We start from the raw sequence: 15,232 nt of genomic DNA, 5'->3' as shown, positions 1-15,232 counted from the left end.
CAAGATACAATATCTGTATGAAGGTGGAATAAGAAAATTCAACAAAAAGTCCCACAGGATTAAACACAAGAAACAAATTCAAGCAGCCACAATGAAAAAGGTCATGGCATGGTTTTGTTAGTGTACTCCAACACTTTATAATGAATCTAACTACATCAATACATATGCAAATTGTATTTTGGTTTAAAAAAAATTGCATTGTGTATGAATCTTTAGAAGTGGGTGGTTAGTGGGTTCAGAATAAGAGGACAGGAGGGGCAGGGAAGATGAGGAGGAGGGATGGTCATTCTCCAACTGAGTCACCAGTCATCTCCTTACCTGCAATCGTTTGTTTTTCCACAACATATTGTAAGCCTCAGGAGAGAAGGGGGCAGGTGCCCGTGATTAGTGATGGACGACATGTCAGCAGCAGCACACAGACAAGGAACTCACTCAGTGATGCATGGGGTGTAGGGGGGGTTCAAACAGAGTACCATGCGAACCCCACCGGGATGGGCTTGTTTGGGGAAGAGGGTAGCGGGTTACGGGGGGGGGGGGGGTCGACACAGGCAGGATCCATACGGAGACATTCACAAATGAGCAGGCCAAACCAGACAGCACAGTGAAGGGCAGGCAATCAGACAGAACAGCAAATTTCACATTGTAACTGCTCAAGCTGACATTTTTTTTTACACCCTTTTTCTCCATCTTGTCTTATTGCTGCAACTCCCCAACAGGCACGTGAGGCGAAGGTCGAGTCATGCGTCCTTGGAAAAACACGACTCGCCAAACCGCGCTTCTTAACACCGGCCGCTTAACCGGAAGCAGGCTGCACCAATGTGTCGGAGGAAACACTGTTCAAATGACAACCGGAGTCAGCCTGCAGGTGCCCAGCCCACCACAAGGAGTCGCTAGAGCGCAATGAGCCAAGTAAAGCCCCCCGGCCAAGCCCTCCCCTAACCCGGACGATGCTGAACCAATTCTGTGCTGCCCTATTGGACTCCCGATCACGGCCGGTTGTGATACAGCCCGGGATTGAACCCGGCTCTGTAGTGACGCCTCTAGCACTGTGATGCAGTGCCTTAGACCGCTGCGCCACTCGGGAGACCCCAAGCTGATATTTCTGGTGCCCATCAACATTTGTATTTGTACACATGGAGTCTAGGTTTGATGGGGTATGACTGTGAAATAAAAGTGTCACTTGTGTTCTTCTCTACTGTTTGTGGTATGAAGCTAAATCAGAAATGCCAGGGAAATGTCCAATCCAAACCACACGATGCATACAGTGCATTCGGAAAGTATTCAGACCCCTTGACTTTTTCCCACATTGTTACATAACAGCCTGATTCTAAAATTGATTCAATTGTTTTCTTCCCCCCATCAATCTACACACAATACCCCCATAACGACAAAGCAAAATCTGGTTTTAATAATTTTTTGAAAAGTTATTAAAAATAAAAAAAAGTAGATATCACATTTACATAAGTATTCAGACCCTTTAATCAGTACTTTGTTGAAGCACCTTTGGCAGCGATTACAGCCTTGAGTCTCCTCGGGTATGACGCTACAAGCTTGGCACATCTGTATTTGGGGAGTTTCTCCCATTCTTCTCTGCAGATCCTCTCAAGCTCTGTCAGGTTGGATGGGGAGCATTGCTGCACAGCTATTTTCAGGTCTCTACAGAGATGTTCAAATCGGGTTCAAGTCCGGGCTCTGGCTGGACCACTCAAGGATTTTCAAAGACATCCCAAAGTCAGTCCTGCGTTGCCTTGGCTATGTGCTTCGGGTCATTGTCCATTTGGAAGGTAAACCTTCGCCCCAGTCTGAGGTGCTGAGCGCTCTGGAGCAGGTTTTCATCAATGATCTCTCTGTACTTTGCTCCCTTCATCCTGACTAGTCCCCATTCCCTGCCGCTGAAAAACATCCCTATAGCATGATGCTGCCACCCCCATGCTTCAACTCAGGGATGGTGCCATGTTTCCTCCAGATGTGACGCCTGGCATTCAGGCCAAATAGTTCGATCTTGGTTTCATCAGACCTGAGAATTTTGTTTCTCATGGTCAGAGTCCTTTAGGTGCCTTTGGCTAACTCCAAGCGGGCTGTCATGTGCCTATTACTGAGTGGCTTCTGTCTGACCACCACCATAAAGGCCTGATTGTTGGAGTGCTGCGGAGACGGTTGTCCTTCTGGACACCATCTCCTGTCTCGGAGCCCTACGGACACTTCCTTCGACATCATGGCTTGGTTTTTGCTCTGACATGCACTGTCAACTGTGGGATCTTATATAAACAGGTGTCTTTCCAAATTATGTCCAATCAATTGAATTTACCAAAGCAGTTTCCGTTTGCAGCGAACTCCAATCAAGTTGTAGAAAAATCTCAGGGATGATCAATGGAAACAGGATGCACCTGAGCTCAATTTGGAGTTTCATAGCAAAGGGTTTGAATACTTATAAGGTATCTGTTTCTTATTTTTAATAAATTTGCAAACATTTCTAAAAACCTGTTTTCGCTTTGTCATTATGGGATATTGTGTGTAGATTGATGAGGAAAAGAAAAATGCATTTAACAGATTTTACAATAAGGCTGCAACGTAACGAAATGTGGACAGAGAGAAGGGGTCTGAATTCTTTCCAAATGCACTGTATATAGAAATGGGTATGAATATATGAACAGTCTGAAATAACGTAATTTGTCGTACAGCCTGAAACCATTAACCTGTATTTATTTTCATTTAAATTAAATCGAATTGAGTTTAGTGGGATAAAAATAAATAATCTAACCACAAAATGAAATGTCTTCTTTAAGTTGTTAATAATTTATGTGAAATTTATGTTGTAGAAATATGAAATTCCTTTAAACCCAGGTTACAAGAAAATGCTAAAATATCCCTAAAATGCACTCTCATGCATTCACTCCAGATAGCCATGCTACTCTGGCCTATTTCAATGCACTCGTCGAGAGCCAATCGAAAGGTGTTTTTAACAAGTACCCTCTCTAAGCCCCTCTGATTGGTGTTTTTAGGCTGCTCTGTACAAATAAGATCCTGTGTGTTCAGGATACAGGATGGGATCTGTGGGAGGGAACACAGGCAAATATGCATTTTGTAAAGAGGAACTCAAATAAAATAAAAAATGCAGCATTTAATGAGATGGCGGTGATATTGGGAAAAGCACGCCAACACGATGGGTGGAACCAGAGGGAGGGAAAGGCATATTGGGTATGCAGTTGCAATTCTACACGTCAAGACAAGATATTATTATGATTGTTTTGACAGTTTTCTTTTTGGTCATGGGGGATCAAAGTCCTAGCAAAAAGAGGCGTTGTTGCGGTGGACATTCCTGTAGAGTTCAATGATTATTCCCAGCACCATGGGGATGACAGGAACCAGGAGGAGAAAAGGGGAGGGGGTGATGCAAGAAAATCAGTCATAGCCAGACAGTACTGGCACATTCAACATTAAGCCTAATTTGATTTTACCTTTTTCATGTTGGCGCCCACAAAACTTTTGGCCTCCTCTTTAAACTGGGGTAGTCTATAAAAAAAAAGAGGGGGGGGTGTCAATTATCAGACTTATACATTCATTAATGTAGCTATGTGATACATTGCCCTGTCCTCTCCTCCCTCTACGTTGAGTTCCTGTTCCTATTCAAACTCAACCGTCAATTCAAGGTCATTCATTCATCAGCCACCGTGAGTCGACAGGAAACCTGTTATCCACACCAACAAAGCAGTTTCCGTTTGCAGTGGATATTTGAAGTTGAGTCACTTTTATATGTAGAGCTAGAGCAATCAATCAAATGAAATGCAGTTATAAAACCCTTTTTACATCAGCAGTTATAAAGAAACTGATCCTAAAACCCCAGAGAGTAAGCAATGCAGAAGCACAGAGGCCAGGAAAAACTCCCATGAAAGACTTGAACCCAGGAAGAAACCAGGCTTATAAGAGTACATGGCCATTAAGAGCACAGAAGGCGTAAAGCCCTTGCAAACTGTATGATACCAAAGGGCAGTACTTGAATATCGCAGTTTAGACTAACATGGAGACTCATTAACGCCTCTGAAAATAAAATCTGTATTGTGTAACCACATGCATGTCAATATCCAAGCAGGGACAAAGAACGGAAAATTGTTTGTCATCTTAGATGAAATTCAATTAAATCCCCCAAAGACTTGCAGACAGTAAAATCAAAACAGCTGGTGTAGAAGTTGACAACTGCTAAACAAAGCTTGTTAAACCAACCAAAGCTCCATGAAAATAACCATAAACACAGAGAGACCAATGCTTATAAGGCACAAGGCTGACAGAAGCAATCTGTCTGAGGGCCCTGCATTTCCATCCCGAACCCAGATGAGCTTCTCAGTGGCTTGACGAGATGAGCTGTCCAGCGTAATGTTTCTACTCCGCACACACTGTCCGAGAACCCTGTGCTTTGTGGACTCTTGGGCTTTGCGGCGAATGAGATGTCACTGGCTACCACACACACACACACACACACACGGAGACGGGGGCCCCCCCGACGTTAACTCTGCGTTAATAGAGTGTTGTCTTGCAAGCTCGATTATTGGTTGATCTGTGAGTCCAACAGATTAACATTCATAATACTTTCAGTAGGCAATCTAAGCCTCCTCCTGAGCACTCAATGAGATCCACTGCTCATTATGCCCAGGCTGCCCAAGGCTCTTACGTCTTTATTATGGATGAGCTGCGGACAAGAGGGTGGGGGCTGGGTGAGTGAGTCTACGTAATAGACATCCTTAATGTACTCGCACGTTGTTGTGGGAAGGAAAGTTGTAATAACAGGCTTTCATGTTTCACTATGGACGCACCTTTTATTTGATTTTTATTTAACGAGGCAAGTCAGTTAAGAACAAATTCTTATTTTCAATGACGGCCTAGGAACAGTGGGTTAACTGACTTGTTCAGGGGCAGAACGACTGATTCTTTACCTTGTCAGCTCGGGGACTCGATCTTGCAAACTTTTGGTTACTAGTCCTAACCACTAGGCTACCTGCCGCTACGATGGCTGTCATTCATTTCTATTTGCATATCCGACAACTAGTAAACAGTGTTGTAAGAGATATGATAACAAGCTGCTGCAGTGCATGACACACAACTCCCAACGACGACACAAATACACAAAAGAATGTCCTGATGGTGACTTAGCGATATCAACGGGCTCTACTGTGAAAGACACCACGTTTCTTAACAAATCCTGCATCAAATAGCCTCATCTGAGATCCATGCGCCTCCAAGAGAGAATTACACCGTGACACCATCTTGAGGTGGCGAGGGGAGGGGGGTAATACATTTAGAGAAAGAGACGACTCTATTCCGGCTGGTTTTATGATCATTTCTGGCAGGATTACTGGCCATGCTAATTCTGTGTGTGTTTATGGGGGAGATGCTCTTCTTCATCTATATGCAGATCATACAGTCTGGCGCACTGCAGGCCCATCCACTCGTCTGTGATACGATGTGACTGGAAGTCTAATGTACGGGCCTCTGGGACAGGGAGTGGGGGGAGCGATGTGGCATGCTTCCTCACTATGCTGAAGTCGGTAGAGAATCATGTTATTGCATTAGTGGACTGGCGCCCTGTTGACCTCTGAATGCAGAGGGAAATTAAGACGCTAAGTGTCGCTGAATACGTTAATGCCTGTACAATGTACAATGCCTTCAGAAAGTATTCACACATTTTGTTGTGTTACAAAGTGGGATTAAAATGGATTTAATTGTAATTTTCTGTTAACGATCTACACAAAATACTCTGCAATGTCAAAGTGGAAGAAAAATGACATTTGTAAAAAATAAAAAAATCCTGAAAAATAAAACACTAATATATCTTGATTAGATAAGTATTCAACGCCTTGAGTCAATACATGTCAGAATCCCCTTTGGCAGTGATTACTGCTGTGAGTCTTTCTGGGTAAGTCTCTAAGAGCTTTCCACAACTGGATTGTGCAACATTTGCCCATTATTCTTTTCGAAAATCTTCAAGTCAAATTGGTTGTTGATCTTTACTAAACAACCATTTTCAGGTCTTGCCAAAGATTTTCAAACAGATTTAAGTCAAAACTGTAACTAGGCCACTCAGGAACATTCACCGTCTTCTTGGTAAGCAACTCCAATGTAGATTTGGGCTTGCATTTTAGGCTATTGTCCTGCTAAAAGGTGTATTCACCTTCCAGTGTCTGGTGGAAAGCAGACAACCTGGTTGTCCTCTAGGATTTTGCCTATGCTTAGCTCCATTCCATTTTATTATTCTGAAAAACTCCCCAGTCAACGATTACAAGCATCCCAAAACATAATGCAGCCATAGTTTAAAATATGGAGAGTGGTACTCAGTAATATGTTGTATTGCACCAAACATAACACATTGTATTCCAGGACAAAAAGTGAATTTCTTTGTCACATTTTTTGCAGAATTACTTTAGTGCCTTGTTACAAAAACAGGACGCATGTTTTGGAATATTTTTATTCTGTACAGGCTTCCTTTTCACTCTGTCAATTAGGTTAGTATTGTGGAGTAACTACAATGCTGTTGATCCAACCAGTTTTCTCCTATCACAGCCATTAAACACTGTAACTGTTTTAAAGTCACCATTGGCCTCATGGTGAAATCCCTGAGCGGTTTCCTTTCTCTCCGGCAACTGCGTTAGGAAGGACGCCTGTATCTTTGTAGTGACTGGGAGTATTGACACACCATCCAAAATGTAATAACTCCACCACGCTCAAAGGGATATTCAATGTCTGCTTTTTTTCTTAATCTACAAATAGGTTCCCTTCTTCGCGAGGCATTGGAAAACCTCCCTGGTCTTTCTGGTTGAATCCGTGCTTGAAATTCACTGTTCAACTGAGGGACCTTACAGAAAATTGTTTGCGTTGGTTACAAAGACGAGGTAGTTATTTAAAAATATATATGTTTAACACTATTATAGCACACAGTGAGTGTCCATGTAACTTATTATGTGACTTGTTAAGTTTACTCCTGAACTTACACTATACAGTGCATTCGGAAAGTATTCAGACCACTTTACTTTTTCCACATTTTGTTTACATTACAGGCTTACTCTAAAATGTATTTAACAGTTTCCCCCCCTAATTAATCTACACACAATACCACATGAGAAATCAAAATACGTTTTTAAAATCTTTAAATTAAATAATTATTCAGACCCTTTACTTAGTACTTTGTTAAAGCACCTTCGGCAGCGATAACAGCATTGAGGCTTCTTGGGTATGACACTACAAGCTTGGCACACCTATATTTGGGGAGTTTTGTCCATTCTTCTCTGCAGATCCTCTCAAGCTCTGTCAGGTTGGATGAGGAGCGTCGCTGAAACAGCTATTTTCAGGTCTCTCCAGAGATGTTAGATCCGGGCTCTGGCTGGGTCACTCAAGGACATTCAGAGACTTGTCCCGAAACCACTCCTGCATCGTCTTGGCTGTGTACTTAGATTCGTTGGGCGAAGGTTCACCTTCCAGGACCAGTCTGAGGTCTTGTGTGCTCTGGAGCAAGTTTTCATCAAGGATCTCTGTACTTTGCTCCCTTCATCTTTCCCTCAATCCTGACTAGTCTCCCAGTCACTGCCACTGAAAAACATCCCCAAACATGATGCTGCTACCACCATGCTTCACCACAGGGATGGTGCTATGTTTCCTCCAGATGTGCCGCTTGACATTCAGGCCAAAGAGTTCAATCTTGGTTTCATCAGACCAGATAATCTTGTTTCTCATGGTCAGAGTCCTTTTGGCAAACTCCAAGCGAGCTGTTATTTGCCTTTTACTGAAGACTGGCTTCCGTCTGACCACTACTATAAAGACCTGATTGGTGGAGTGCTGCTGAGATGATTGTCCTTCTGGAAGGTTCTCCTATCTCCACAGAGGAACTCTGGAGCTCTGTCAGAGTGACCAGGAAGCTCTAGGAAGAGTCTTGGTGGTTCCAAACTTCTTCCATTTAAGAATGGAGGCCACTGTGTTCTTGGAGACCTTCAATGTTGCAGACATTTTTTGGTACCCTTACCCAAATCTGTGATTTGACCCAATCCTGTCATCTCGGAAATCTACAGACAATTCCTTCAACCTCATGGATGATCAATGGAAACAGGATGCACCTGAGCTCAATTTCAAGTCTCATAGCAAAGGGTCTGAATACTTATGTAAATAAGATATTTTTTAAAAATATATTTTTTATAAATGTGCAAACATTTCTAAAAACCTGTTTTGCTTCATCATTATCGGGTATTGTTTGTAGATTGATGAGGGAAAATGTTTATTTAGTCCACTTTCGAATAAGGCTGTGGAAAAAGTCAAGGGGGCTGACTACTTTCTGAATGCAATATATACAAAAGTATGTGGACAGCCCTTCAAATTAGTGGATTCGTCCATTTCAGCAACCCCCGTTGCTGACGGGTGTATAAAATCGAGCACACAAACATGCAATCTCCAAAGACAAACATTGACAGTAGAATGGCCTTACTGAAGAGCTTTGTGACTTTCAACACGGCACCATAATAGGATGCCACCTTTCCAACAAATCAGTTCATCAAATTTCTGTCCTGCTAGAAGCTGCTCCGGTCAACTTTAAGTGCTGTTATTTTGAAGTGGAAACTTCGAGAAGTAACAACAGCTCAGCTGTGAAATGGTAGCTCACACAAGCTCACAGAATATGACCGCCATGTGCTGAAGTGCGTAAAAATCCAAAATGGTTTGTCGAGATCGGTCTGGAAGAACTTTACTAGCCTGCACAGAGCCCTGACCTCAACCCCATCAAACACCTTTGGGGTGAATTGGAACGGCGACTGTGAGCCACACCTAATCGCCCAACATCTGTGCCCGAACTCACTAAGGCTACTGGCTGCACTAATGTTCCAACGTCTAGTGGAACCTTCCCAGAAGAGTGGAGGCGGTTATAGCAGCAACAGAGGGACCAACTCCATTTTAATGCCCATAAGTTTGGAATGAGATGTTCGACGAGCAGGTGTCCATATACTTTTGGTCATGTAGTGTATTTAGGCTTGCAATAAAAAAGGGGTTAAATACATAGACTCAAGACAATTCAGCTTTTCATTTTTTATGAATTTATAAAAATGTAAAGAAAACAAACATTATTCCACTAACATTATGGGGTATTGTGTGTAGGCCAGTGACAAAATCTCAATCTCAAAAAGTCCAGGGGTATGAAAACGTTCTGAAGGCATTGTATTTAATGATAATTCCAATTGAGGCTTGACAGGGATTATACCATTATTAGTAGATGGTAAACTGACTTTTGCATAAAAAAGCTTGAATGATTATCATTGGCGCTTTAACATGGACATTTACAGAGCCAATGGCTCACACGTCTGATGACGAGGACTGGGATTTTCAGTTGGAGTTTAAGTTCACCAAATGACCTTCATACTAAAAAGTCAGACATTGATTATGAAGCAACTTGTAAAATTAAACAGACTTGTAATTTACACACAGCACAGTGAGGTAAGCCCTAACCCTACAACTTTCCCTCCCAGTGGTTTTCATGGTAGGCGCTCTAATCCAATATCCTAATTGAAAGGGTTCTCTATAGACAAACTGGAAGTTAATTTCCTGAAGTTTTCCAGTCCCAGTGTACGGTGTGGAGGCTTGGGCTTGTCTCACACACACACACATATATCTCCCCACCCTTCCCGTTACCTGGAAAACAGCAGCTGCACCATGTCCACCAGTGTGTGTTCGGCTGATTTCCTCAGGAGCTCTGTGGAGAGGGCAAAACAAACAGAGGAGGTGCCATTAGAGCCCAGAGGACAAGAGGAAAGAGGCCAGGCTGGGACCTCTTGTATGTCTATGTTTGGCCTGAATAAGGAGGGCATTTTATTAAAGCACAGCTCAGGGACTGAGGGAGGGTTTGGAGGTAGGGGGGGGGGTTGTGAACTACTAATGCCTGAAGGGGGTGAAAGTTGTAGTTGAGTGGTAGAGCTCATCAAAATGTTAGGCTGGAGTGATGAAGATGCCGGAGGCCATGGAAGCTAAACGTGAGAATCAGGTTCATATCCATGAGTTCCAGAATTTTTCCCCTGGAAAAGCTTCATAAAAATACAGCTGTGTGTCTTTCTAGCAAAGCATGTGGACTTGCTGCAGTTCCTTCCAGGTGCATCAATCACTGGGAGAATTACTGAGATGGAGAACTCACCGCTGAGGCGCATCTCGAAGCAGATGCGGAAACACGACTGCATGATCTCACACACAGACTCGTTGATCAGGTGGGCTCCTACGGGCGTGAGCAGCAAAGTCCTCAGGACCTGTCAAGGCAGAAACAGCGTGTATACATGCGAGTGTGTGCAAGCGTAACATTCAGGGTTGCCACCTCAGTTCCACATGGGCTTTTACGAGCAGAGGAAGACGGGCTCATTGTAATGGCTGGAATGGAATGTTCGGAATCAAACACATGGAAACCCCATTTGACACCGTCCATTTATTCTATTCCAGCCATTACAACGAGCCCATCCTACAGCTCCTCCCACCAGCCTCCTCTGTTTAAAAGGTATGCCATCATACAGTACATGTTCAACCTCAAAGGGAATCCAGCCAGGGTATTCATGCATGTAATACACTTGTAGAAAGTTTCAAATGACAACCCATTCCCCATATAGTGCAGTGTCTAATATGTGCACTACTGTAAACTGGGAAAAGGGTGACATTTGAGATGGAGGCCTTGCGCTTGTTTGATTGATGATCGTCTGGTGCACGATTACCTGTAGGATTTTCATGAGCACTACTTCATCGCTGGCGGGGTCCGTCCCTACGAATCTGGCGTGTGTGACGGCATCCGCCATGTTCTCGATGGCCTCCGTCGCCGCCTCGTGGTTAGCATCTGCACAGGGCAGATAACAAGATGGCCAATGTGATCATCTCCTTAGAAATCAGCGGACATTTTTTTTAAACATAACACTGCTCATTCAAGCCTCAAGTCTGCCAAGTTTCACTCAGCTGAATTCAGCTGAATTTAAGTGACAACTCCATTTGGAAGTTTGTGAGGCACACGACAATGTTCAAATATGGATAGCATTGTCATTCAAAACAAGATAGAACAGAGGAAGTGAAATAATTGTTAGCCGCTAGCAAGTGTTGCAGTATCCCCTGCATGGAGGCCAGTTCAAAGCAGGCAGGTCGAGGATGTTATTATTGAGAGGAATGCACATTGATATTGCCATCTTCTTACCAGATGTCAATACTGTGCAACAAGCCAATCTGTGAAACGTTTGATGTTAAGGAAACCCTTATGATGGCCTTCAACCTCGAAACGAACATACCTGTGTCGCAGACATTGTTTTCCAGACCAACTAAACCACTATTCTGTTCCGATATGAACAATGAGGACACATTTTTGTCATCTGAGCTATTGAATAATTAAAATAGGAAAAATTCCAAGTACAAGACCTAGTGGGGCGGCAGCGTAGCCTAGTGGTTAGAGCGTTGGACTAGTAACCGAAAGGTTGCAAGTTCAAATCCCCGAGCTGACAAGGTCGTTCTGCCCCTGAACAGGCAGTTAACCCACTTTTCCTAGGCAGTCATTGAAAATAAGAATTTGTTCTTAACTGACTTGCCCAGTTGAAGGTAAAATAAAAAATAAAAAAGTGTCACCTCAAAAAGCACAAGGAAGAGGATTTTGACAAGACACTCCATGTACATTTACATTTAAGTCATTTAGCAGACGCTCTTATCCAGAGCGACTTACAAATTGGTGAATTCACCTTCTGACATCAGTGGAACAGCCACTGTGTTGGTTTTGTTGTCCATTATTTCAAATGCTAACATTTTAGCATGTGTCACAAATTCAATGCAAATCAATGGTACCTATATTGGCATTTTCACACTTCATGTCTAACAACTTCAAAAGCTGTGGTTGGCTTTTGACAATTCCTTATGTTCTCAATGTTTGAAAAAGTTTTGGTCCAAATCGGATGTTAGGCACAATATTTATTGAATATTCTATAAATTAAAATAGCCAATTTGCATGCAATCAATTAGCTTAATTTCTCAGAGATCAAGTTATATATTTTTTTTAAATGTTGCGGAATGCTAATTTGACCTGTTTCGAGCCACAGAAATTATTTCAGAACAATCTGAGATGGGGGGTGTCATGGCTTGTTGAAATGACATGGAACGACCCCATGCTAACGCAAGAGGGGAAACAAAACTATCTAGGAGTGCATCATTACATGAATGCATGTTTAATGCAAAGACAGCTGCTGTCAAACAGATAATGCAGAGGACAGGTTTTCTGACAAGTGATAGCACTGCATGATTGGACTGTCGAGCCAATAAGTCTTACATCTGATGGTCACACACACACACACACACACACACACAATCTAGCATGGTCCATCCAGAAGGTCCTTCCAAGCCTGGAGATCTGATCACCAAACGTGGCCTTTTGTGAGTTGTGCTGGCCAATTGGCTGTCTAGGCAACAGGAGCTAGTGTTTTGAAACCCAACAAGGCCAGGCAGCGGCCTGGAGCCAGCATGTTTTTCTTTCCCATCGCTCTTAAAGGAGCATTTCATTAACTTGGCCTAATAAGCAGAGAGCATACTAGGGGAGGAGAGGGATAACAAGTGAAAGCCTTTCCAGGTAGAGGTCTGACGCCACACAACAAATCTATTGACGGATAAATAGGAAGGGTTTAGGCAGGGGAGGGGGGAAAGGTTTAGGCTGGTGCCATCCTTCCCACTGACGATCAATAATTGCTGTCATTAGCAAAAATGAAGTGGGGTGAAGTTGAAAAAAACTTGAGTGAATGCCGAGAAACGGCGCAACGCGGTTAGCCGAGTGAAACGGTGTACTGCCAAAGTCCCTCAATGAGGCGAGGGTCACAACAACCGTGGAAGTTGTGCTGAAAACGGCTCATCCCACCACAGAAACTGGAGCCACGGACTATCCAGCAGAATGTCAGAAGTGATATAAAATACTAATCCCCCTTGGCAAAGTCTAGCCTAAGGGGAGGACTATTGTTAAAATAACACAGTTGGCTGGGCATGCGTGGCTGGAACAGCTGTTGTGTAGTATGACGTTAAAAAAAGAACATTCAGACTGCCGAGTAAGAGAGAGCGGAGAGTGGGTTTCAGAATGCCACACACAAAAACCCCAGAGGCACATACTGTACAACGACCAATACATCTCCTCAAACCAAACAAAAGGGTGTGTACTTTTCCTTATTGTAAGTGAAGTCAAGTTTGTTCACTTGTTCCCCTTCTGAGTAGCACTTTGAGAAAACTGCTGAAGTAGAAAGGGCTTTATAAAATAATTGTGATTGAATAGCACTACAACCCATTAGCAGACAGGCCCAGGTAACATTATTGTAAAAATACCCGATCTTCAAATGTTGCAATAATAGCTTCTGCTGCATTAAAAGTTGACTTAACTGGCCTTCATGTTTAAAAATGTTGTGTGTGTGTGTGTGTATATATATATATATATATATATTATATATAAATAAATGCCTATATGATGTAACAACTCATTAGAAAACCAGTGTGATATTTTGCACCTCTCTTTTGAGCGGGTAATGAAGGCAAATGCTCAGTTGAGCTGTTCTATGAGCCTTATGAGGCTGGTGTGGCCATGGCTGCTTTCAGCAGGCTGAGTGGAGGTGCCTCTAGGCTCTGAGGGATGTTGGAGAGGAGGGGATCAGGATGTCCATCAGTGGAGGGGCTTAGACCAGCACTCCCTCCATGCCAGCAGACCTCAGGCCACAGATTGAGGGGAATTAGCCCTCACTCAATGAAATGTGTGCGCGAGTGGGAGTGTGTGTGTGATTTCCCTTGGTCTTTTCCGGACCCCCCAGGGCGACAAGAGGGGGTAAGGCAGGGCCCATTGCAAACAGAGGAAGGTGACGGGGGAACAAAGGGACGACACGAAGGGGAACATGTTCGGAGTGACACGCAGGGTAAAAGCAACAGGGCTAAGTTACATGCTGTGGTGGGTTTCTCCTGAGAGGAGCCTTGGAAAGGGATATTAAGAATGTGTGCAAACTTGCAGAGCCCTCTCCACCACGGGAGACAAAGAAAAGCCAAAGAAAAACCTCCACTACGTATATACAACAAAGCAGACAGACTAAGAGAGATGCATTTTAGCCTGCCACCAGTGGCCGCTTTATCGCTGCTATTATGTTTTGGAAATTGGACCTTTTCAGTTGTGATACTTGAAGAAAACTGTTCATCGTTTCCATAACAGACAACTTTATAGTGAGGAAAAACTATGCCAAAGTGAATCGATCCCTAATCAATATAAGCTGACGTTGAGAAATCTATTGTGAGATTCTAATTAGCATTAGGCTTACCATACATCTAATGGGAAACATTTGAGAAGTTATTAAAAATGGACAAATATGAATATACTGTAATTATCAAAAATGAGTGAATGACCATTAAATCTGAACATTTTTGACACTGCAACCAGCAGATGGCAGTGTTCAACAGGATCAGGCCCTCTGCCTGTCTCTTAGTATCAGTCTTTCACCACCAACAGAATTTTAAACCTCTTACTCCACTTGTACAATGGTGTGGCATGTGGACAATTGAGCAAAAATGACTTTATTTGAGACATTTCCTTTGGCTGGGGGTTTTGAAAGCAATTACTGCATTTTCATAGATTGAGTAGGTAGACTACGTGTGCAGTACTAATGTAGGGTACATGTCATATCGTTGGCTAATACAGACAACCAGCTCTCATAAATGTCTGAATGGAGGGATACTAAAGTTGACTTTTCATTGGAGAAGGGCCTAATCAGAACTGCTGGAGCAGGCTCATTAGTATAAAAGCCCTTTGACACTGAAAGATGGTTCATTCAATCTCACATGACTCCATGAACATGAGACAGACCATCTCTAGTTCACCTGGTTATTAAGGTAAGAGGCTTCTCTCCAACTCTGCAGTCAATTCTAAATAACTAGGTACTGGCATTTCCTTCAAATGACCATGTCATAAGTACCAGAATACTACTAAAGAAGTACTTAGGAACTATTTGGATTTAAATAGTAACTAAGCCCTGTAAATTTGGCACTACTTACCGGCTAATCAACAAGACATCAGGGCCAACTCTATAGTAAGTACATATTCTAGTAGTGAAGTGAATAAGTTATTCAAGTGAATACGTGAATCTTAATGTCAAAACAGATTACATTTAGAAATCAATTGCAGTACTTTTCGGGAAGGCCTAGAATGAATCAGTTCTAAAATCAAAGCTCTAGAATTTATTTTACAATTGAAATCATA

At 42.8% G+C, this 15,232-nt stretch overlaps 1 protein-coding gene across 2 annotated transcripts in view; it reads right to left on the bottom strand.

The window, feature by feature from the left end:
• Positions 1–15,232, bottom strand: part of LOC135512371 (Golgi-specific brefeldin A-resistance guanine nucleotide exchange factor 1-like) — a 128,684-nt gene that overhangs the window by 35,121 nt on the left and 78,331 nt on the right. For both annotated transcript variants that reach the window (XM_064934354.1, XM_064934355.1), the window contains exons 5-8: positions 10,713–10,831; positions 10,151–10,259; positions 9,655–9,715; positions 3,459–3,513 (exon numbers count right to left, since the gene is read on the bottom strand). In XM_064934354.1, coding sequence (XP_064790426.1) covers positions 3,459–3,513; positions 9,655–9,715; positions 10,151–10,259; positions 10,713–10,831 — 344 coding nt within the window. The remainder of the gene's footprint in view (positions 1–3,458; positions 3,514–9,654; positions 9,716–10,150; positions 10,260–10,712; positions 10,832–15,232) is intronic.

Source organism: Oncorhynchus masou, chromosome 24, assembly GCF_036934945.1.
Source record: "Oncorhynchus masou masou isolate Uvic2021 chromosome 24, UVic_Omas_1.1, whole genome shotgun sequence".
In the NCBI taxonomy this organism is placed as follows: domain Eukaryota; kingdom Metazoa; phylum Chordata; class Actinopteri; order Salmoniformes; family Salmonidae; genus Oncorhynchus; species Oncorhynchus masou.
This window is presented reverse-complemented; position numbering and strand designations above follow the sequence as displayed.